The following is a 23,970-nucleotide window of genomic DNA, read 5'->3' as shown; positions in this document are numbered from 1 at the left end:
ATAATTTCGTTTTGAAAGACTCTTTTTAGCATTTTTTTTCCTCGTAATTGAAAATTGTAGTTAGCCTAATAATTTGATTTGACTTGGTTTATGTGTTAAACCCCTAATTTGGACCCACACACGAAAATATTCCTACTCTATGCAGTGCAGGATGAATGCCACGCGTGAGAGACAGGCCACACAATTCCAGGGGTTTGACTTTACAGCCCTTTTTCTATTTTTATGGGATTCCTCATAGCCAATGGGGATTTTTGACGTGAAAACTCCCCTGGGATTTCTCAGCTAGAAACCCAGAAATAGCAGTTGCTTGTGTGGCTGAGGCAGTTGACTTTGACTTGGTGACCTTCGACTTTTGAACAAAGGATCCGGCGCTAGGAATTTCATAATTGTGTTCATTTATCGTATATTGTACAGTAAAATATTATTTAAAATTCAAATATAAATAGTACTTAACGAAAATTGATTGCACGATATATGATGAACGGATACGATTGTGGAATCCTTAAAATCCCTAAGAAAATGATCCAACGATGATCCTTTTTCAAATAACCCTACCTATATAACGCTCGTGCCAGCAAGAGAAGAGTGGTTGGTTGAGAAATGCTAAAGAGGATCTTTAGATTTTTCATGAGCTCTCCGCACCTCACATTTTATACATAATATTTTATTATATTAATATGAAAATTATCTAAAAATATAAAATGACAGAGAGGCAGTTTGACTTTTGAAATGTTTTTCTTAGTATTTCGATTCTCTTGTGCCAAATGGTAATACGGGTAACGGGATAAGTGTTTTGCTCTGCATTGATTGATTTGAATTATTGGGTGAGGAAGGGGGAACGGGAGTTGGTGGACAAGGGCCTACCGACACTACAACGCCACCCTAACTTTTTGAATTAATAACATAAATATTTGTTTTACATTTCTTGAAAAAAAAATACTATATGATTAGTTTGATATATCGTCACTTTAAAACATTCACAATCAAAAGATTAAAAATGATATTCTTACCACTTATTTGTACTCTCTCTATAATAGAGATGAGACCTACATGTGTTGGCGGACTCTATTTCTATTAGAGAGATGATACAAATGATGATACAATAGATAGTAGGTGCAATGTTACTCCCAATAGATTCTTTGTGCTTTGTTGGTTAAAGTGGGATAGCGAGGGACGTTATTATCATGTAATCAAAGACACCACGTAACAACTGTATTAAATGGTTGCAAGTAACAAATATTCATTGGTCAGGTGACACCACTCAAACTATGTTTTAGTACCAAGAGATAATCTTTGCTATAATTACAGGGGGCTCACTAGTTTGTGTGTGGGTATTAGGATGACATAATTCTCCGACTGAGCACGAGAATTTCTCGCAACCTTGATACTTCTGTATCAAGTAAGTTAATCTTGGAGTTAGTAACAAGATGACATGTCAAGACGGACGCTTTAAATACGGCGGGCGGATGTATCACTCATCTCTCTATCTTCTCTCAAGCTCGGAGTTAGTAACAAGATGACACGTCAAGACGAGCGCTTTAATACGGCAGGCGGAGGTATCACTCATCTCTCTATCTTCTCTCTTCTCTGTAGTCAGTCTTTGAGCTTGACCGGGTTTCTCACGGTCAGCAGTGATCTGACCAGGAAGAAGCTTCTTCACCACGAAAAAAGCAGAAGACCAATTCCAAATCCTCATCGATTCCTCTGCTTGGAAAATCACAGACTTACCCCTTCACGCACTCCCAAGACTTTGACGAGCTTTGCCAAACAGTACACACCAAAGATAAGATTTTTTATTTGCTTTTGTTTTCAACGTTTTTGCCAAACACTTCCATTTGCCTTGCCTTCTTCACCCATTTCGTGAAAACCAAACAGCCAAACAAATTCACTGCCTTTTTTCTGTCTGTCTCTCTCTTTTGGATCTCTCCGAAGTCTGAGGTTTTGCTTCTGTTTTGTTCAGGTACTGCTTCCTTAATTTCCTCAAATTCTAGCTCGGAATGTTCCTGTTTTTATGTATTTTTTTGTTGTTCTTGTTGTTGTTTCATGGATCTTAGAAAAACGCTTTTAGTTTTTTGGAGAATTTGTTGGAACTGGACACCCTTCTGTTTGTGTTGCAGATGGTGTTTGAAATTCTATAGCTTCCTTCGAAGTTTGAGACTTTTTCGCTGGAACTGGAAGCCCTTTCGTTTGTGTTGGGCAAAGATGTCTCCTGAACTGACAGCAAATGTTCGACTTGTACGATGTCCGAAATGCCGGCAGCTTCTTGCGGAGTTGCCGGATATTCCGGTCTACAAGTGCGGCGGATGTGGTGTCACTCTCCAAGGTATTAAACTCAAACCATCTCACAGATTTAGTTTGCTAACTACTTTGTTGTATTTATAACTATGGTCTGGTATTCCTCTTCACTTGGAACCCAAAGGTCTTAGAGGTCTTAAGTTCGAATCTTTCAATTCAATACTAAATTAGGTTGCTCATTGTCTGGCTTAGCCCAACTCCCCTTTCCCGATGTACTCAAAAAGAAAAAAAAAAAAAAAAAAAAAAAAAAAACTATGATAGATGTATAGAGAAGGAAGGAATCAGCTATTGGGATTTTCCGCGATATTTTGGTTGACAAGGCGATATTCTATTCTAAACTACTACAATTTATTGACGAGGGATTTGAACTCGGGTGCATGGGACCTGGCCAACCGGCCTAACCCCACATTGGCGAGATTGTGTTCTTCGATTTCTTAGTTTGTTTAATATGAGAAATCGCATGTCGGACCAATCTCATTTCTGTCTGTTGATTCAACGTTCGGAGTAATTGAGCTCTCTTTTTTTCACCTGCAGTCTTATAGATAACTACTTCGACATACAGTTTTTTACTTCATTGTTCGAATTAGTTTCCTAAATCATCCTTCTGAATGCAGCAAAAGCTCGAGTAAATGGATTGAGAAGCAAGAGCGCTAGCTTAAATGACACTGAGGCAGCTCAGAGGATTCGTTTGAATCACGCTTCTGAAGATAAAAAGTCCAGAAGTTCAGCTCGTAATGCAACTCTTTCTGAATCCGGAGAATGCTCTTCAGACCAAGAGAATGAGAGGGATCAGAAGTCGTCAGAAGGCAAAGAGTCTAGCACCTCAAGTACTCCTAAGGCTGCTTATCCTGAATCAGGAAATTGCTTTTCGAACCAAAACAATGAGAAGGATGAAGACAAGCCTTCCGAAGAAGAGAAATCTAGCGGCTCGAGTCATAATGCAGCTCCTGTAGACCAAGAGAATGAGAGGGATCAGAAGTCGTCAGAAGGCAACGAGTCTAGCACCTCAAGTACTCCTAAGGCTACTTATCCTGAATCAGGAAATTGCTTTTCGAACCAAAACAATGAGAAGGATGAAGACAAGCCTTCCGAAGAAGAGAAATCTAGCAGCTCGAGTCATAATGCAGCTCCCGTAGACCAAGAGAATGAGAGGGATCAGAAGAAGTCGTCAGAAGGCAACGAGTCTAGCACCTCAAGTACTCCTAAGGCTACTTATCCTGAATCAGGAAATTTCTTTTCGAACCAAAACAATGAGAAGAATGAAGACAAGCCTTCCGAAGAAAAGAAATCTAGCAGCTCGAGTCATAATGCAGCTCTTCCAGAACAAAACGATGAGGTGGATCAGAGTAAATCTTCAGAAGACAACGAATCTAGCAGCCCAAGTACTCGTGAGCTTACTTTTCTTGAGTCGGGAAGATACTCTTTGGACCAAAACAATGAGACGAGTGAAGATAAGTCTTCTGAAGTCAAAGAATCTAGCATCTCAACTCAAAATGCAAGTCTTTCAAACCCAGGAGAATACTTTTCGGACCAAAACAAGGAGAGGAGTGAAGATAAGTCTTCCGAAGACGAAGGATCTAGCACCTCAGGTCATAATGCAAGTCTTTCAAAGTCAGGAGAATGCGCTTCAGATCACAACAATGAGACAGATAATCCTGTCATTAGTAAATCTTCAGAAGGTAATGAATCGAGCAGCTTAAGTCCTAAGGCTACTGTTCGAGGAGAATGTTTCTCGGACCTAAACAATGAGAAGGAGCAGATTAAGTCTTCAGAAGGCAACAAATTTAGCAGCTCAAGTTCAAAATCTACTTTTTCTGCCTCAGGAGAATGTTTACTGGACCAAAACAACGAGAGGGATCTACGTGAACCTTCAGAAGGCAAGCAGCTTAGCAACTCAAGTCCTGAGGCAACTTTTCCTGACTCGGGAAAATGCTTCTCAGAACAAGACAATAACAAGAGTGAAATCAAGTCTTCTGATGACAAAGAATTTGGCAGCGCAAATCATGGGGCTACTCTTCCAGACTCAGGAGAGTGCCCTTCAGATCAAACCAGTATGAAGGGTCGCAATGAGTCTTCTGAAGATTGTGATCATGAACAAGTTGGAGATATAAACTTACCAAATGAAGACCAAAATAATCAGAGTGATCAAAATGATTCTCGTGATTTTGATAGTGAGAAACTTGAAGTTTCCAATGAATTTTGTTCATCGACTGAGTTTGCACGTGATGAAGTTAAGGAGACATTACCAAAAACACGAAAAGGTGCAGAAGTATCAACGAATGATGAGAGCTCACCTTTAGGAGAAACAAATGTGGACGTAGGCATCAACAAGGAGATTGATTCTGATTTCCAGAGCTCAAATACTGTAAATCAGGGAGAAGCGAGGGGAAGTAGTTCAATTGTTGCTGCTCATATGGCCGCACGGGAAATCATTTCATCAGATTCCTTTGAATCTTCTCGCAATGAACAACAGGTGGAACCTCGGAATAGTGTTCCTAATGGCTTTGATGTTACTGCTCATATGGCGGTAAGGGAAAGCATTGCAGCGGAATCCCTGACATCTTCTCCTAATAGGCAACTGGAGGAACCTCAGAATAGTGCTTTTTCCAAAGGCTTTGATCATGTAGGGTCTCCTGATGCATTTGGAAATACGGAGTTCTTCCCCAGCCTTGAGCTTAGCGGTGCACCTAGAGATCTGTCGAGGTCCCCAGCAAATAGAAGTCATCATGCTTATGATGCCAGTGTTTCTTCTTATGATGGCATGGATGATCAGTTCTTCAACCGAAATACACGTTCAAACATTGTTCATTCTGAAGAAAGAATCCGAAGGGATAAATTCATGGCGAATAGCATGATGACTAGAGATTCAGGATTGCAACGTCAAGCAAGGGATCCCTGGTCAAATTTTCCTGTGAAGAATGATCATGCGATGAAATACAGAAAGTGGGATCAAGATGCATTACTGCCACCTAGAAGACAAGGCCATCCAAGCCGAGATTGGAATAGATTGCAGAGTGATGAATATATGTCTAGGATGGCATTCCGTCGAAGAGTTTCCCAAGGCGGATACAAAAATAGAGGCCTTACAAATCAACTGCATAACGAGTACCAGCACAATTCAGGCTACCAATCATCTGAAATGTCTGTGGAGGACAAGAGGACACTATTGAGAATGGTTTATGAACTGCAGGACCAAGTTAACAATTTGAATGGAAAAGCGAGTGGAAGGGATGCGAGAGGAGCCACTTGGAAGGAGAAGAGCATGGCCCAGTACCGTGATTATGAGGCATCCGAGGAGGAACTCTATCATGATCCAAACTATCAGAGGTATCTGAGAAGACACATGGCAGGCAGCCACTATCCCCCCGAACACCACTGTAAAAACATGCGTATACCTTTCTCAAGTGAGGCAACAACCAGCAGGCACCAAGCTGATTCTTCATATTTGCACTATGAACCCCAAGACTGGCAGTGCTCAGCACCTTTGCCTCAACCCATTCGTTGCAGCAACAACGGGTTATGTAGGGTTCACCCTGGTCACAGTTGCTGGACATCCTATGACGAGTCTCGTCCTTCAACTCCCGAACGGTACGTGGAATCTGATTTTCCTCTTTGGGGCCGTGAAACAATGTCTGATGATCTGAGGCACCAAAGGCATGATGTGAATAAGCTTTACAGAGAGAAACAACATTTGGCTAAGCGACATTTCCGACCCATAGCAGGTGGAGCCCCTATCATAACTTGTTACAACTGCTCAAAACTACTGCAGATACCTGCAGATTTTCTCCTTTTCAAAAGGAGATACCATAGACTTCAATGTGGGGCTTGCTTGGAGGTGCTCAGATTTTCGCTCCGAAAGAGATCGCATATTGTCCCCTATGAACAGAATGCTATAGCCCCTCCTCCGAGTGAGGTTGGCGACTATAATGCTGCCGCCAATGGCGGTAATTTGGCTCAACATGCAGATACCGTTTCGTGTTCGGATGATTATGGTTACGGACCCTCTTACTACAACGGTTACTCTACTGACGGTGATCCAGGAGCTCTCGCACCCTCCAACTCTCCCCAAGGCGATTCAGAAAACCGGAATATGTCATATAGTTCATTGGATCAAATGAAAGAGAGGAAGAAGCTTGTTTTGAGACAGTCTCAGAACAAAGATAAGAATCCAATTGAAACATTTGTGCCAGCAAGACCGTCGTTATCCTCAGAAATCGAGGAGCTGCCAGCAAAGTCGAGTTCACCACTTCATAAACTCATGGGCTATGCTTCGCCAAGCCAGGTGATTAGAGGGTCAAGGAAGTAACAGATTTCTCAGAGTATGATAACACGAAGCTCCGAGGATTCTTCTCAAATGGAAGAACTTATTCGTCTCACTTGCCGGACCCCGAAGCATTGCAAAGTCGGAGAAAGTGAATAGAACCCTGACGGAAGCAAAGGTTTCCGGGAAGTGATTCGAACACAGACATTGCCGTATTTTTGCCATATCTACATGTTAGGACTTGAAAGTTTTTCGCGAAAGGACTCTCCTTTCGTTCTTTCTGATATAGTATCCCACGAGTGAGTATATGTCAGATGTAGAAATCAAGTTTTCGATCGTTGTGTGTATATACGAGTTTACCAGAGATTTCTATTTCATTTATTTGTTTATATGCAGCATATCCTGTGCAACTATACATAAAACCATACATAAAATAGGAGAAGAATCTCTCAGCACTTGTGATCAAATTCGAAGGAGAAGCCCTTTTATTTGCTTCTCTCCTCATTGGTGCAGTTTGTGTAAAGCGAAGGAGGAGAGTGTTAACCACATTTTTCTTCATTGTTCTTACACGATTTAACTGTGGTGGAAATTGTTTCAGGAGGTTAGAGTTAGTTGGGTCGTTCCAAAGGGTTGTTTTGAGCTTCTAAGCACCAATTTTTAGGCTCTAGGAATTGGGAGGAAAGCTAAAGCTTTGTGGGGTTGTCTGGTGTCGACAGTTTTTTGGAACATTTGGTTGGAGCGTAACAAAAGAATTTTTGAGGATTATACTGCTGTGGGGGTAGCAAATCTATGGGGAAGAGTAAGATATTGGGCAGCCCTTTGGGCTTCAGTTTCGAAAGATTTTAAGAATTACTCTTTTTCTCACATACTGTGGGATATGTTAGCAGTCGTAAAGTGATTTGGTTGAGGTTTTCCTACTTGTAATCAGATCCTCTTGAGAGATTTTCTTGTTCTGTTCTTGGTGGATTTCTTATCCACTTCTGTGTATTTCACTTTTCTTTTTTTAATAAATTGTTATAGTTTCTCCTCAAAAAATAAAAAAAAAAAACACAGGAGAAGAATCTGATATGATCAATTCCACACATAAAACGATACACGCTTTGCTTTCGTATGGTATAGAGTACAATATTCTTCTTGTTCTCGATATCGTTCCTATTGAATGTAACTCCGAATGCTGGAGAACTTTTTATTTACATTTACACAACCTACAAGAAGCTGCATCTGCACTTCCTAGGTTCATCTGAAATTGTTCCTGTAGTTGGTTCTTCGATTAGAAGCGATGGAAATCCTTTGGTCTTGGAGCATATTCAAGTTCGGGGCCAACAAACGGGTGTACCGATCAAAATACAAAAGCTGCTTCAGGAGAAGTGCAAACTCTCGTGGAAATTTCAATCCATATGATTCACTAACCCGAATCTGAAATAAGAACATGCGAGCAGTTCGTGGCTTCAGAACAATTTGCCAAAAGATGGCATAAGCTACAGAAGCAGCGCTAAATCATGCAGGCATGTAAACATAAAGGGAGTCAACAGCGTACCACATCGAGAAAAAGTGCATTCATTTGTCTCTCATCAACAACTAGATTAGCAGAGACAGCAGTTGCATTCGTAGATGGCTCCCTGGCAGTTGCTATGACTACTTCAGTATCCAAATCCTGCACATGAGGAGTTGTAAGAAGCAAATGTGATTGTTATCAATAAGCTGATTTAGCCACTTCCGTTCTATATTCTAAATCCGGCTATTGCCACTTCCGATTCAACACACCTCTTTCAGTTTGAATTCTTTTAAACAGCACAATATTTAAGGGCAAGGAAAAGGGGTATCTTTTGGCTGCACCATTCTGCTAAACATGAATTTCCCTTAGCTCTGAAATGGTCTCAGAACAAGTACAGACCGAAAAATTAACCTTTTTGGAAAGCAAAACACAATCAGCAAACTCCTGAATTAAATGCTTGCCTTTATTGATGAGAACATCTTTTCCAAGTCTCTTGCAAAGGCCTTAGTATCAACATTTGTGTCTGTAGCACCCATTTCAATCAGCGCAGATGCCATTGATTCATATTCTTCAGCTGCAATTGATGCCAAAAAGATTTCCATGGCACCCCATGTTTTTGGGGATATACGGCCAACAATTCCTGTAAATTTAAGTCAAACGCAAGCAAAAATACTTCAATAACATTTGAAAGATTGGACAAATACAGAGAACTTCTAAAACTTTCATGCAAATGGTAGGTACTGCATCTTGGGACTATGCACAGTTGTTAAAGAACAAACATTAGGCAAGTCTTTTTCTGCATAGTATATATTATATAAGGTATAAACCTTTAGTCATATGTGCAGATATTGTATAAGCAAATGAGACATTGAAAAAAAAAATACGACAGACAATCAGAACTATAAGTAAGCAATGAGTACAATTGGTGCATGAAGATATATGAATACCAAAATCAAGAAACCCAATGCGGCCATCGCGCAACAACCACAGGTTCCCTGCATGCACATCTGCGTGGAAGCTTTCACAGGCAAGCAAACTACCAAACCTACAGAGACATTTCATAACAAGCGACAAGGTAAAAATTTTGACAAATAAATGAACACAAAAACTACAAGCACTGAATGGTGGATAAAATATTCAAGTCCTACCACACATTAAGGGCAGTTATGAGACTGGTCTCCGGATTAGAGACAAAGGAACTTATACTGTTTAAGTCAGTAAGAAGAACTCCGTACAGCCTCTCCATTGTTAAAACTCGTTTGCTGCTGCATTGGTGATACACTTTTGGAGCCGTAGCCTGCCTTGTGAGTCCCATGGCTTCTAAATATCTCCTAAAGGACTCAATGTTTGCAGCCTCCTTATAGAAATCAACTTCTTCAAGCACGGACTCCCGTATATCTTGCACGATACCAACCTACTGAAACGATGAACAGATTACAAGGGAAACTTCTATCCACCATCATTTCGCAACATATGAATGCATACTAGATGGACATTTATTTTTTCGAGCAAGGCAGGATAGAAGAACAAGCATCAAAGATGCTGACATTGTCCCAAATTATTTCACTACTCATAGAGTCCAAAGGATACTAATAATTACACAATCAGCTTAAATGTTTGTGCTTTCACAGAATAAAACTTGTAACTAAAGAAATTGGCAGTGTAAATGATTTAAAGAGTACGAAAATAATTAGTATGCTTATGCTTGTCATCCACAATAAGAGTCAATGTCAATTGTTACAACTGCAGAAATTTTTGTCCACATACCAATGAAGCGCGGCTAATATCAGGACTCAAGAATTCCAAAATGCGGACAACAATGTAGATAAAATTTAGATCTGCAACCAACATATCTTCTATTCCAGGTTTCAAGATCTTTATAACTACATCTTCTTGGGAGCCTCTTAGCCTTGCAGCATGAACCTAAACATAATATATCACAAATCTTATTACTAAGCTTACAGAATGATTGAGGAACATAAGAAATTTGATAGGAAGAGAAAAGAACTTGTGCTATTGAGGCTGAAGCAAGCGGGGTTGGGTCAACATATTCATAAACACTGTCAATTGGTCTTCCCAATTCTTGTCGCAAGATTGCTTGAATCTCCGCAAAGGGTACTGCGGGAGTTCTGTCAAAGCAGTTCTGAAATTCTTCAACATATTCTGGTGGGAACAATGTTGGTGCAGACGCAATGAACTATCATTTGTAAATAACATAGCATTAGTGATGGTGTACATTGAATGAATAAAGATAGTAAAGTAAAATAATAATCTTTTGCCGGTGAACAAACTTATGGAGTGGCCATAAAAAAAAAAACAAGAATACAAACAAGATTTACCTGACCCAACTTAACGTAGGTTGCCCCCATGCGCTCAAACAATCTCCTCAAATAAAGGGGGGACAGCAATCCAAGCTGCAGTTGGGTTGGTAATCCGGCAGATGAGTTTGCTGACTACAGACAAAAGGTAGGGTCATTTACAAGTATACTCCTGAAGAGTTTGCTTATTCAGATAAAAGGGGCAGTGTTAACGGATGCCTAGGTGTTAATAGAACACTCAATTGAGTGAAATCTTAATCCAAGTTATTGGAATTGGTTATAACAAACACATGTTGTCATTGAACCCTTTCAATTGGCAATTGCACAAGGTGAAAGCCAAGCAAGCAATGCAACAATCAAATGCTCGTGATGATACGTTAAAATGGAAAAGATATAAAATTTGCATAATCCTCATGTACAGAATAAAAACTGAGAAAACCCGAAAGCAATATAATTAAAAGGAAAGACTTGAGCAGCAGGAAACAAAGTCCATTGCATAAAGCAAGTAGAACCATAACAATTGAAGTTCCTGTTACCTTTGATACGTCGGCAAGCCACTCCCCACCAACCCCAATAAACGCCTGAATACCTTGCACCATCCTAAGAGCGCCGCGAGGACCTGTGCTTACTGACGTTTTGAGAATGTCCTCCACCAGTTTAGGCAAGTCTTCGAACCTATCTGGCAACAACATGAAATTCCAGCTTCAGCTTAAAACCTCAAACGAATAGAGTGATTCAGAAAGAAAATAATTCAAGCTTAAAGAACACAGATGCCCATGCCGGGGTCTAAAAGTTTCCTTCTTATTAAAAAAAAAACCCATAAATCAAATAAAGATTTAAGCTTGAGATAAACCCAGAAACCAAAATTCAAACCCAAAATCCCAAAGCCAACGGGAGAGAGAAATTAAGCACCTTGAAGGCGGGAGGAGTAAATATCCTGAGCTTGAGAGTAACGGGCAAAGAGAGTGAAGCCCTTTGAGTTTGAGCTGCAATTAAGCTGCTTCGATGATTTTAACGAACCCCAACTACCAATAATCGACGAGGAGGAGGAGCTCAGAATCATCTGACGGCCGTGATGACGGTGAAGTGCCGGCAAACGACCGCCTCTCACGGCTGAGACCATCGAAACAGCCATCTCTTCACCTAAAAAAACAAAGAAATTACCAAAATTTCTGGAAATTAAATCGGGGCTCGGAATTTGCAAGTGTCAAAGCGGAATTTGGAAACTTTCACGACGTCGTTCTCCGTCAGCTTGCGAGTGCCTGCTAATTACTCTCGCTCTGTAAGAGAAAAAAAAATAAAAGAACAAAAAAATCTTTTTGTACTTTTGTGTAACGTTACACCAGTCGTAAGTGAAAGAGAGGACGCCACGTGGCTAGGCTGTTCACTGTTGGTGCGGTTCTGAGACTTGTCCACTTTCCCGCCGTGAGATTTCTCACAGTCCGGAACTGCTTTAATTAAAAGCGCTTTTATATGAGAGACATGATTCTCCTCGGATTCTGCATGCCAAAATCTTTCAATTATATTTATTTATTGTATATCGTGTGGTTAGTTTTTATCAGGTACTATTTATATTTAATTTTAAATAAAAAAATTTATAATAATTTCTAACCGCACAATATACAATGAACATATGTAATTGAAAGATCTCCAGAATCCTCACAAAAAGAATCCGACAAGAATCCTCCTGGCTTTTCTATTATTTTGTGCCATGTTTCTTTAAATCTTAATTTTTAATTTTTGTAAGTGTAATTTGACTCCGAGACACCGGTTAAAAATGAAGCATCTGTATAACGATGATTCCCGTTCTCTTAAACCAAGAAAATTGTAGTAAACCACCGTTCGATCGCAATCTAACGGGAAAAGAGAAAGTACAACAGTAAAAGTAACTTGGATAAATGTTTTTTTTGCCATTAACTGTGTATTTGTCTTGGAATACAAGATTACATAGATAGTAACCCAACAAAAATTCTGGATTAAAATTTGACACTGTTATTCACTGGTGATTCATCTACATCCACTGCAGAACTACCCAAAGAGTCGGTTTCTGAACTCAAAAAGTCCTATTCTGACTTATGTTGAACCGGAATCTGAGTCGGAATCCGATTTCCGGTCAGCTGGTTTATTCCTGTTTGTATTGGCCTCTGAGCTCATTGTCTTCTTGTTGGGAGGTGTCTCCCTGCGAACTTCCTACGCATCCATCTGAAACTTCGGATTTGAAGAGTTCTGGCCTGCATTGGGCGGCAAAAGCAAATATAAGGAACAAAAGATCACCAAGAAACAACAGTGGGAATCTTAAGATCACCTAAAGACATTAAACAGGAAGTGCCACAAAGGCTACAGATTTTACATCACACTTCCATGACCATGAGCAACCTTTTTCTATCCCTCAGATAAAATTATGTGCTTGGCATGAAAACTACGATGGCATGTTGGATTACTACTTTTGAAAGATCAAACAATTTTGGCAGGTCGGAGCAAGCACTGAGTTTGTTCGAGGAAAATTTCTTTGATATGAAGTAACCGAAACATACGAAAGCCATCGCACTATTAAACGTTTAAGCTACACAAGCTGCATTTTCTGTTGAGATAGTGATAGATCATTTTACAATGGGACGAGAATACACACCAATCTGGCGATTTCTTCAGTACACATTTTCCCTCCATACAATTATGTGCTTGGCATGGAAACTACGGTGGCATGTTGGATTACTGTTTTAAAAAGAACACACAATTTTGGCAGTTTCATCTTTCTTAAGCTGTAATCAATGCTGAAACAGCACATATTTACCCAAATAAAGAGAAGGTCGGAGCAAACACTGAGTTTGTTCGAGGGAAATTTCAAAGTTTGATATGAAGTAACCGAAACATAAAAAAGCCATCGCACTATGAAACGTTTAAGCTACAGAAGCTGCATTTTCTGTTGAGATAGTGATAAACAATTTACAATGGGATGCGAATACACACCAGTCTGGTGATTTCTTCAGTAACCCGAACTTGTTCGTAAAACAGAACTTGCGAAACAATGCATGCCACCTTGCTTCCAGATTCAAGAACCTTCTCCTTCCCACTTGCATCAACCACAACAAAACTCCCTGCCACTTGAAAATCGACCCAAATTCAGCCTTTTTTTTTTGCTACAATTGCTAGAATACGTTGAAATGAGATACGTACATAGGAAACCAACCTCGCTTTATCCACATGCTCTTTGAAAACTTAGCTGGAAACAGCGCCAATGATTTCTCTCCTTTCGCATCCATTACCTTAAACAATTACAGCAGAATCAGAAGCAAGCTAAGCAATTCTAAACACAATGTGAAAATCCAAGTTTACAACTTTCTTTTCGAACAGCATCTGAACCTAAAGATTAGCCCCAACCCACCTCATTTTTTTTTACAAATTGATCGAAACCCACTACTGCATTTTCGCAAAGAGATCGAATTGGGATCAGGGTTTTAGAAGGGTTTTTCTTTCTGTGTCAAAAACCCTAAAAATTGAATTGGAATAGAAGAGCACACCTCGATGAGGTTGGATCCGCGGAGAGAAAGCACTTGCATTACAGAGTGACCATCTTCTAACGTTAAGCTCTGTTGCTCCACCGCCCTCTTCAGATTCTTCCTTCCTCCTTTCATTCGGGGACTGAAATTATAAACCCTAGAAAACCAAAGATCAGAAAATCAATCTTAAAAGATTTAAAAGGGTGCGAGTTGAATGTGTATTGGAGTTGTGAGTGAAAATATGTCATACACAGGATTATGGGTACAGTGTGACATATGCGATGCATGGCAACAAGCAGACTGTGTCGGTTATTCAGCAGATGGAAAATCCATCAAATCCAGTGAGGCCTCTCAGAAGCACATAAAAAAGAAAAATACAACCACTGTAGTTGAAAGAGATGGGAAATATATTTGCCAGCTATGCTCAGAACTGATACAGGCTACTACCTTTCCTGTGGCTACTGGTGCCACTCTTATAATTTGTCCGGCTCCTATTATGCTCCAATGGCATGCTGAAATTTTACGGTATATTTTATGTCTTAACTATTTTGCATTTGCAAATCTCAGCACTGTTAGAGAGTGCATTAAAGTCCATAAGTTGATTTTTCATTTATCTCACAAAGATAGGGTTGTTAAACTGTATAAATATTTCATATGCTATCCTTCAATCTCCTTAGATGACTCATTTGTGATAAATTGATTCAATTTTGACCATGTTTATTGCTTAATCCAGATAACGGATGTTGTACATACTGACTTTTCTTATTATCCCAGTCATACTCGTGCAGGTTCTTTAAAAACATGTATCTATGAAGGTGTGAGGGAGACTTCTTTTTCAAACGTGTCGGAAATTGATATCAGTGAACTTGTTAGCACTGACATTGTGTTAACAACATATGATGTGCTTAAAGATGACCTGTCACACGACTCTAATAGGCATGAAGGTGACCGGCGCTTGATGAGATTCCATAAAAGGTTCCTTCAAAACTTGTGATGCTCTTGCCTCTTCTTTTTTCCTTTGCTCAAAAATTGGCTAAACTGGTTTGTACGGATTCTTCAAAGCATTGTATAAGATCTTTGCCTGATTGCTTGCAAGAATGTTGCATAACATTGATCTTTTCCCTTGCATTAGGATCATTTGTTTGGAATGATACGTGTTTGGTACAAAAATAATTTCCCAGTTTTCAGCCACTTATTTTATTAAGTGCTGCTCCCTCGTCATGAACTTTTGAAGCAAATGTACTTAAATGCCATCATGATCTTGTAAAAGATCAGTGTTCAAGTTGTTTAGCGTTTGCCTTAATTTCTTGGTTTTTTTCTCCTTTCTTATTAGGGTTTACATACTTCAGTGCTATACCTTAGAACATCGTTGGGTTGATTTAGAAGCAAATTTCTCTTGGACGTGTATTTTTCAAGAGGATGACCTGCCATTTTGTTTTAGGTACCCTGTTTTTCCAACTGTTCTGACCAGAATATTCTGGTGGAGAGTTTGTTTGGATGAGGCTCAAATGGTGGAGAATAATGCTGCTGCAGCCACAGAAAGGGCTATGCAGTTGTACGCTAAGCACCGTTGGTGCATTACAGGGACTCCTATACAACGATACTTGATGACTTATATGGACTTCTACGATTTCTCAATGCCTGCCCATTTGATGGTTCTAGGTGGTGGATTGAAGTTATACAAGATCCATATGAGGTATGAAGTTCGGTGCATCCTTCGTTGTTTCAGTTCAATTCTTTTCTAAAACTAGTGGATGCCTGCCCTTGTGAAAAGTTCTAATATGCCATATAATTGAAGCGATTGAGATAGAATCTAAGGCTTAATGTGTACTTTTTAGCCAAGTTGACACTTTGAATCAAGAAAAATGCGCCCATTTATCACGAGCGCATCCTTCTATTACTTTTACACATTTTAGGGTTGTAAGTGTTTTCTCTTGATTTTTCCAAAGATACCATTCTAGCTTTCTCCTGTTAGTTTTAGTCAATCCTCATTGAGTTCAATGTTTTCGTATATCAGACCACTTCCTTAATTTTTTTTAATTTGCCTTTTCAGAGGAGAGATGTGGCAGCTATGGAATTTGCACATAAGTTTTTCAAGAAAATTATGTGGCGATCTTTGAAAGTGCATGTTGAAGATGAGTTGGAGCTTCCTCCTCAGGAGGAATGCCTCTCTTGGCTCACTTAATCTCCAGTAGAAGAACACTTTTACCAAAGGCAACACGAAACCTGTGTGAGTTATGCCCGAGAAGTGATTGACAGTTTGAAAGATGATATTCGGAAAAGAAAAGTCACAGGTTGTTAATTATCATTTTTCAATTTAAGTCTATCACACTAAAGTTACATGTGAAGACGTAATTCTTAGGTCTGACATTTTTCATGCTGTTCCAGGATGCTTAGCATCTAATGATTCATCAGATCCGCTCATCACGCACGCAGAGGAAGGAAAGCTTCTGAACACACTGTTGAAGCTTCGCCAAGCCTGCTGCCACCCTCAAGTAGGAACCTTTGGGCTTCGTTCTCTGCAACGGTCCCCCATGACTATGGAGGAAATACTGATGGTGCGTTTCTGTACATCATTACCTAAACTTTTTTTATTGATTCTTTTTGTTCTATAGGATCTTGTTCTGTAGGTTCTTGTAGGTAAAACAAAGGTAGAAGGAGAGGAAGCACTTAGGAGGTCAGTCGTCGCTCTCAATGGGCTTGCTGGGATAGCTATACTCGAACAACATTTCATTCAAGCTATGTCCCTGTACAAGGAAGCACTGGATTTAGCTGAAGAGCACTCTGAGGATTTCCGCCTGGACCCTTTGTTGAATATCCACATTTATCATAATACTCACATTGGCAACAAACTGCTGCCCATCAAAAGAACAGTTTCCTGGGAGCTCTAGTAAAATGGCCTCCAAGATACAGGGCATTGAAACTTGTGATCAACATGTAGCGAAGAGGCAAAAACTTTGTGGGAATGACGAAATTGCGAATGATGCCGGTAACTCACTTGAAGGTACATCTGAATTATCAGATAACGTTTCTGCTGTTCACCATAGCCCGTGACAATATTAAGAAGAAGTACTTGCCGCATTCAGTTCAAAGCTATCCATGGCTCAACAAGAGTTTAACAAGTCTTACACACAGGTATATTTCGTACCTGCTTCCGTGTAGCACTTTATGATCCTCTATTTCGTATTGTCTAGAAGATCACACTTTGTATCTTACTATCTAGGACATTCTATGCTAAATAACCGATGGTAGTTCATTTTAGTTCTCTGTCTTTCTTTTTCATGGTTTTGAGCAGGCTAATGATTTTATGAATATTTTTTTCCATATATTGTTCTTTTTCGATCATCGCTTTATCCCTTAATATGTTTTAACATTTAGGTAAACTGTTTTGAAGATTTGCAATGCAATCAGCGACAGAAAAGATCTAAGTACAGTTTGGTGGTTGGAAGCCCTTCTTCATGCTGAAAAGAACACAGACCTGTCCAGGGATTTGATCAGAAAGATTGATGAGGCCCTTGTAACAACTCTAAACAATGGGAGGTCATTGAGAATTGCGTCTCGGTAAGTAAACATTTGGGTTCGCTACATCACATCTACTGCAGGGTCATATATTTGACCTTTTGCACTGTTTATCTCTTCACCAGTATCTCGAGAATGTTGCTTGTGGCTTCCAATACTTTCAAGTAAACTGAGTCTATCTGTCTAATATTTTGTGGATTCTGATTAATTCTGTGTCCCTTTGATATATAGTTTCCGTAGCATAAGTGGCCTGAAGTACCATATGCAGACTGGTTTGGACCAATTAGCAGCATCTAGGAAGGTGTTGCTTGATCGACTTTTAGAAATTGATCAGACGATGGAGAAGCCAAAGGAAGAGGATATTCACCGCGTGAGAAATTGTCGAAATTGCAAGGCTTATGATGATGGTCCTCTATGTGTTCTATTTGAACTAGATGAATTTTTCCGGGTTTGTTACCTTATTCTTTTTTTTTTTTAATCCTTGTTGATTTGTTTTTACAATTTCTGATTTCCTTACTAGGAATATGAAGCAAGGCTCTTTCGCAGAGAAAAAGCAGGCGGAGGGACAGCTACATGTGCTGAAGAGGCTGTGGCTTTGCAGAAGAACTCTGAACTTAATCGTTTTTATCAGAATTTGTCGCAGCCACATAAAGATTCAACATCATCCAATTCTAATAAAGAGTCGAAGAAGAGAGATGCTGGAAAAGCTGTGGTCAGTCACTTTATCTCACTATTAGTTTTGTTCATCCTTAAAGGGTGATAAAATGCAGCTGTCTTTCGTTTATACTTTAAATGGCACCGAAACTAAAGTATAGAGCTTCTATAATTTGTCCTGTTTATCATATTTGGATGATAGGTTTCAAAATCTCCATCTGAATTAGAGGTTGTTCTTGGAGTTATAAGAAATCATTGCAAGGCCCAATTAGGGAGGGATGGTATATCAGAATCCACAAAGCACCTCCACATTCTAGAGGTATGTCCTGTATTGTACTATTCTTTCAGTAGCAACTATTTAACTCTGAAACTAACAACTCCTGTAGTTGATGGATCACAGAACGGAGGCTACTCGTGCTAAACTTTTGTTTTCTTTGGCATGCTAATTGTCCGCTAATAGTATTCCCGTTAGGCTTTCGCAAGATATGATCCTTTTTCTTTCTTACCAAGCTCAAATTGTACAAGCTTATGATGAAATTAACATGGCAACCTCAAGACTGCGCCTGGCCGAAATGAGGATGATAAAGCTCTTGATGCTATAAGTGAAGAAGAATTACCTTCAGCTAGCGTCCTATATACTAGCTACAAGTTCACGTCCTTGAATTCGTTGTCTGTTACAAAAGGGAAACTTCGTTATTTAAAGCTAGAAGCAAAAGTCCATTTTTAACCATTCATATTTAAATTTTCTTTTGGGTGCAGAATTGTGTGCCCTTTGGTGGTATGCTTTGCGCACTGACCTTTCTACTTGTTAAACTATAAAATATAGACTGTCTTTGTTGTTGCTGCTGTCGGTAGTCGATACTAGCTCTTTTTTATTGTTCCCAGGGTCTGGTACAAGCAAAACAAAAGGTGCCGTTGGAAAGTCCAAACCCTTCGTCGGTAGCTGAAGGGGCAGTCACCATTCCAACATCCACAGAACAGAAAAATGGATGCATACCTAGAGGCGATAAAGAAACATGCCCAGTTTGTCAAGATCCATTAATGATTCGGAAGATTGTTTTTCCGTGGGGGCATCTTACATGCTGTAAATGTAAGTATTCACCATACCATCTCCATGATATAACCATTGCCTTAATAAATAGGAGTTTATACAAGTCTGTATGTCCGAAAATCTTTACGCCAGTCTTCTGCTAAAATCTCCGAGAGCCTTCCTTGGTTGAACAAAAATGTGATTCAGTAGGCTAACTGTAGCTATTGGGAAACCTTACGTGAGTGATTAGTTGCAATCTTCTATCTGTGTCTCCAGCCTGCTAATTGCCTTTTGTCCTCCTTTTATTATTATTATTATTTTCTTGGTGCGTCTCTTCCCTGATAATTCCTTTATTCTCTTAATTAACTATCGTTTAATTCGAGTTCACAACTGTTCCTCTTTGCAATTACTGAACGGCATAACAACTTAACAAGGTTCATGATAAGTGGGTAAAAGGCCCAACATGTCGACAACATAGTGATGTTGGAAACATTGCTCATGCTGATGATGGACAGAGTGAAACTTGTGCTTCTTCTGTGCTTCATACAACCGAAAGTCGTGAAATGTCTGAAGCATCTGTCGTGGTCCAAGGTTCATATGGAACAAAGGTATGTGTTCTGTCTATCCTCGATTTTGTAAGTGCGGTTCCCTGACCAAACAAATAAGAACTCTAGCATACCTCTTCGTCATTTCCCGCTGATTCTTGCCACTTTATTAGTATAGTTTGTGTCAGCAAGTTTAGATTAATGTTCATTTGGGGCGGGGTACTCGTGCAGATTGAATCAGTGACAAGAAGAATCCTTCACTGCTAATGACATTACACATATTGGGATGAAAGGAGGAAGGTAAGTAGCCATTACCAAATTTACAGCAGATAAAATTTACTGAACTTGGAATTGCTTCTCCCTTTTTCTAAATACGCTTGCTGTGTAAGTAAAGGAAATCACAAGTTGCCATTAGCGAATTCAAAGGAGAAAAGATAAGTGCAAAAGGAAATCACAAGCTACGTGGACAGAAACCCGAGCAAAAATCTTTTTAAGTGTTACTGCTCTTAATTCAACATGGAGCCAACGGCCTCAATCTTCTAGAAGCGAAGCATGTTATCCTTGTCGAGCCGCTTCTCAATCCAGCAGTAGAAGCACAAGCAATCAGCCGGGTCCATCGAATCAGACAGAAAAGCAAGACCATAGCTCATCGTTTCATAGTATGTTCATCTCCCTTTCCGATACTTCTGTGTTTTATAGGACAACTTGTTTTAGGATTCACTACCATGTTACTAGAAAGTGCTTGTGAGAACACAATTATCTGTGCATTTTCGATATTTAATCACGCTAAGTCATTTTGTGGAGTTAGGTTAAAGACACGGTTGAAGAGAGTATATATAAACTCAACAAAAGCCGGAACAGCACTGCATTCATCGGGAACAAGAAGAACCAAGACCAGCCTTTCTTCACATTAAAAGACATTGAGTCCTTATTCGCAACGGTGCCACCGCAGGCACCAGAAACTAACGAAAAGCCAACTGAAATTCCCGACGAGAACCCAATGGAAAGCCTACGGCATTTGCCACCTTATGTGGCTGCTGCCATAGCAGCTGAGAAGAGACGTAAGGAGCAGCATGCATCTTCTTCATTACCATAACATAGCAGCTGAAAGTACAGTAGCAATTTCGTAGAAACACATTGCAACACAGGAAAAATGAATTTGTTAGGCTTTTGCAATCATGTTTTTTGTTTAATTATAATTTTATTTTCACACTATCATTTTTCTTGTATATATTGAATCCTTCTTTATTTATTGCTAATTTTTTGGATGTCTAATGCTAATTACACAGATACCAGTCACTAAATTCTAAATCCCTCTCTGTAGTATTCTTTTGGTCTAAAAATTGATTTGCGGCCGGTACTAGTTGCACTAAAATTTATTGATATTTTTTTAGTCTTAGCTCGACTCATATATGATGAGCTTAGAACTAAATTATTGTTGGTTCATTTCGACGAAGTCGAAACTTTCACATCCAAAAAATTAAATTGATTTGTCAATACTGAAAGCGTAGTATTGGGTGGGCTTATCCGCATGTCATATTCTTTGTGGAAACTGTGGCAAGGAATATGAAAGATTTCAGAAAATACAAAAACGATGACGTCAAGCGTGCTTGACCCATCCATATGTATGGGGAAATTTTTCAGTGTGCCGGGAACGTGGTTTGGTACACTATTTGTCATTATAGTATAATACATGATGTACTGGTCATGTTTCCAGCACACTGAATAATCTCTAATTTCCAACTAAACATATTAAGCATATATTGTATTAGATTATGTTTCTGACACACAGAATAGTTATGGTATGTAGTAATTTGGTTCCTGCCTATTCACAGAATCAATCACAAGTTGAGCAAGATTTCCAATCAAATCAAACAAACAAAAAGTAAACAAAGCAGGATTCTCTTCAAATGTGAAGTTTCCAAGCAGGAGGAAAGAGCGTGACATTTTATCTGATTAGGGTTCTTCGTTGACGAGTCCCTTTCCTAAGGTAGGAGAGACTTAAAACCATTGGTTTCTTACTTCTGAACTTTGTGCTGTTAATACATATAAAATCGGAAACTTGTTTAATATATTTTTGAATTCCGTAAACAAATACTTAAAATAAAGGATCGTATCAATTAGGAGGCTAGTTGATTGGATTTCGTTTATTTACACTTCTCCTATTCTAAATTCTTTGATTCTTCCTCGGATTTTATTAAGTAAAAATGTCCTACAAGGAGGATAGATATTCCAACTTAAGGGAAGAACGGAGAGTTTCGAAACTTTTAATTTTAGGCTTAATTGCTAACAGACTTCATTACATGACTTTAAATTTTTTTTTACTACAAAAATTATCTTCCTACTACTCTATCATCGTGGAAACTGTTAATTCAATTATGCCAAAGGTATCCCTTCACTTGAACAATTGGTAAGACGTTTCTTCTATTTTTGTTATCAGATAAGATTAACATTTAATTATCGTTCCCTTGAATAATTATTGTTATTTTATTTTTTTTGGTCAAGTCGTTGCCTTGAATTAGGCACAAAGAATAGATCAGCAAGGGTTCGGAGGGCTGACGTGGGCCATGACACTTTGAAAAGTGTGCCTCTTTGTGTCAACGAGAGATTTTTCAGTATAACCAGTAAACGGGATAATACATCACGTACCACTATACAAATGGTAATATATATATGGTAAAAAGTTAATAACTTAAAAATAAAATTTCTAATCATTCCTATTAAAATACGTAATATACTACTTGTATTTCCGTTACAACTAAAAATTTCTCGTCGACAACAAATAAAACCACCCCACACGCTCTGCAAGCATCACCTCGATGCTCGAAACCTCTAACAAACACGTGCCTCCCCACCATGTCACGCGTCCAAAATGGACACGTGGAGCAACAAGAACACCGCCACCCTGTCACCCCCTCCAAGCCTTTATCTATACTATTTATTATATATATATCTACCTCCCCAACCCAACCAACCACATTGGCTAAAAAACTAGGGTTCAAAAATGGAGCTCTCTCTGTGCCACACAAAAACGCACAATTTCTGCCCTTCCATCCTCCCCACACGCACAGCCAAAACCCCTGCAACTCCCAACAATTTAGGGTTCAGACCTAGGAACTGGCAGAACCATGGGGCGATCTTAAGGCAGGAAAGCTTGGACCGCAAGAAACCGGCGGTGGCGGCGAGGTGCGGAGACGAGGGATGCTCAGCCGAGGTGGAAAGCGAGTTGGAGGCGGAGTTGCGGGCGGAAGAAGGAGCGGAGTGGATGAGGGACGGGAGGTGGAGCGAGAAGTGCGGAGATAGAGGAATGGTGGAGCTTCTGGAGTGTTTGGAGCGTGAGGCGATCATGGGGGAAGACGAAGGCAAAGAACCCGACGACTACAACAGAAGGGCTCAAATATTTTACAAGAGCTCTAGGGTTTTTCAGGCTCTCAAGAAACGTTCCCAATCGTGATTTGTTTCTCTTATTTATTTATGAATGCTGATGGTTGTAATAATCGAATCGTTCGTCCAGTGTTTGTTCCAATATATAACGATTGTTTTGATAATTTTGGTGTGCAATGAATCCAAAACGCCATTAGATCCTTATAGTATGTTTTAATTTCAAGAAGTATTAGTTATATGTAAAATCAATCATTCAGTACTGCGGTCTGTTGGTATTCCTTTTACTTGGAAGTCTCGGGAATGACGAATTTAATATTGAATTAGATTGTTCATTGTGTGGTTTAGTTGGATGGTAAATTCAATATTGAATTAAGTTGTTCGGCTTAGTTGATGTTCCCTTCCTCTTAGTCTAAAAATATTGATGTACTAAAAAAAAGTTGTATGTAAAAGCAAGGGAGGGTTAGAAGGCTAAAAGTACTTACAAAATAAACGATGTTTACTGCATTATAAATTATTCGGCAAGAACCCACCGAATCATCACTTTCAAATACTTTCACATTCGGTATTATCCACCGAATTTATCATTATTGTTCGGCAGAATTATGGATGTCTTGAGATAAAAATTGAGTGTGACTAGAAAGCTCCCAACCGTTTTCTAGTGCTTTCCTGATTATAAAAGCACTTGTGGTTCAAATTGTCCCAATTTATGCGCTTCCAAATTCTGCTGGAGAAACACACTTGCAAGTTGCAGTATTGCTAAAAGCACTTGCTTCCACAGCCAAAAGCAAACCAACAACAAAAGCTTATGATTGGAAGAAAAATTATATATGCACTCCCTCTTGTCTTCAATTTTTCTAATATTTGAATTGAATAAACCAACGAGAATCAAGAGACGGAAACAAAAGAAAATTACAGAAAGAGAAAACGAGAGCTTGAAGATCACTACTTTTTCAACATCAAAATTGTAACCAA

General features: G+C 39.3%; 3 protein-coding genes and 2 pseudogenes across 5 annotated transcripts; 3 read left to right on the top strand and 2 right to left on the bottom strand.

Moving 5' to 3' along the window:
• The first annotated feature begins 1,329 nt into the window (after positions 1–1,329).
• Positions 1,330–6,951, top strand: LOC137733125 (uncharacterized). Its single transcript, XM_068472285.2, has 3 exons — positions 1,330–1,960; positions 2,118–2,323; positions 2,910–6,951. Exons 2-3 carry the CDS (start codon positions 2,203–2,205, stop codon positions 6,599–6,601), a joined length of 3,813 nt encoding a protein of 1,270 aa, XP_068328386.2. The 5' UTR covers positions 1,330–1,960; positions 2,118–2,202; the 3' UTR covers positions 6,602–6,951.
• A 657-nt stretch (positions 6,952–7,608) lies between these two features.
• LOC137734152 (putative aarF domain-containing protein kinase At5g05200, chloroplastic) lies at positions 7,609–11,692 on the bottom strand. Its single transcript, XM_068473448.2, has 10 exons — positions 11,282–11,692; positions 10,906–11,048; positions 10,391–10,504; positions 10,060–10,248; positions 9,819–9,974; positions 9,200–9,465; positions 8,999–9,096; positions 8,513–8,691; positions 8,094–8,210; positions 7,609–7,972 (listed from the first exon to the last, which is right to left on the bottom strand). Exons 1-10 carry the CDS (start codon positions 11,502–11,504, stop codon positions 7,793–7,795), a joined length of 1,665 nt encoding a protein of 554 aa, XP_068329549.2. The 5' UTR covers positions 11,505–11,692; the 3' UTR covers positions 7,609–7,792.
• A 563-nt stretch (positions 11,693–12,255) lies between these two features.
• Positions 12,256–14,339, bottom strand: LOC137735754 (uncharacterized; annotated as a pseudogene). The gene is made up of 5 exons (XR_015964152.1): positions 14,117–14,339; positions 13,888–14,023; positions 13,557–13,632; positions 13,337–13,464; positions 12,256–12,600 (listed from the first exon to the last, which is right to left on the bottom strand). The product of XR_015964152.1 is annotated as an uncharacterized LOC137735754 (transcript).
• On the top strand, positions 14,148–20,772 carry LOC137734480 (uncharacterized; annotated as a pseudogene). The gene is made up of 16 exons (XR_015964449.1): positions 14,148–14,207; positions 14,600–14,841; positions 15,338–15,521; positions 15,920–16,160; positions 16,255–16,424; positions 16,497–17,001; positions 17,261–17,427; positions 17,617–17,833; positions 17,906–18,097; positions 18,242–18,386; positions 18,523–18,754; positions 18,925–19,153; positions 19,496–19,708; positions 19,863–19,914; positions 20,009–20,273; positions 20,423–20,772. The product of XR_015964449.1 is annotated as an uncharacterized LOC137734480 (transcript).
• Positions 20,773–22,579: 1,807 nt separating this feature from the next.
• On the top strand, positions 22,580–23,202 carry LOC148695974 (uncharacterized). The gene has a single exon (XM_088696751.1). It carries the CDS (start codon positions 22,619–22,621, stop codon positions 23,066–23,068), a length of 450 nt encoding a protein of 149 aa, XP_088552877.1. The 5' UTR covers positions 22,580–22,618; the 3' UTR covers positions 23,069–23,202.
• The last annotated feature ends 768 nt before the right edge of the window (positions 23,203–23,970 follow it).

This window comes from Pyrus communis, chromosome 7 (assembly GCF_041283825.1).
Source record: "Pyrus communis isolate YQ-2024b chromosome 7, ASM4128382v1, whole genome shotgun sequence".
Taxonomy (NCBI): domain Eukaryota; kingdom Viridiplantae; phylum Streptophyta; class Magnoliopsida; order Rosales; family Rosaceae; genus Pyrus; species Pyrus communis.
The sequence above is the reverse complement of the archived record's forward strand: the minus strand, read 5'-3'. Positions and strand labels throughout refer to the sequence as shown.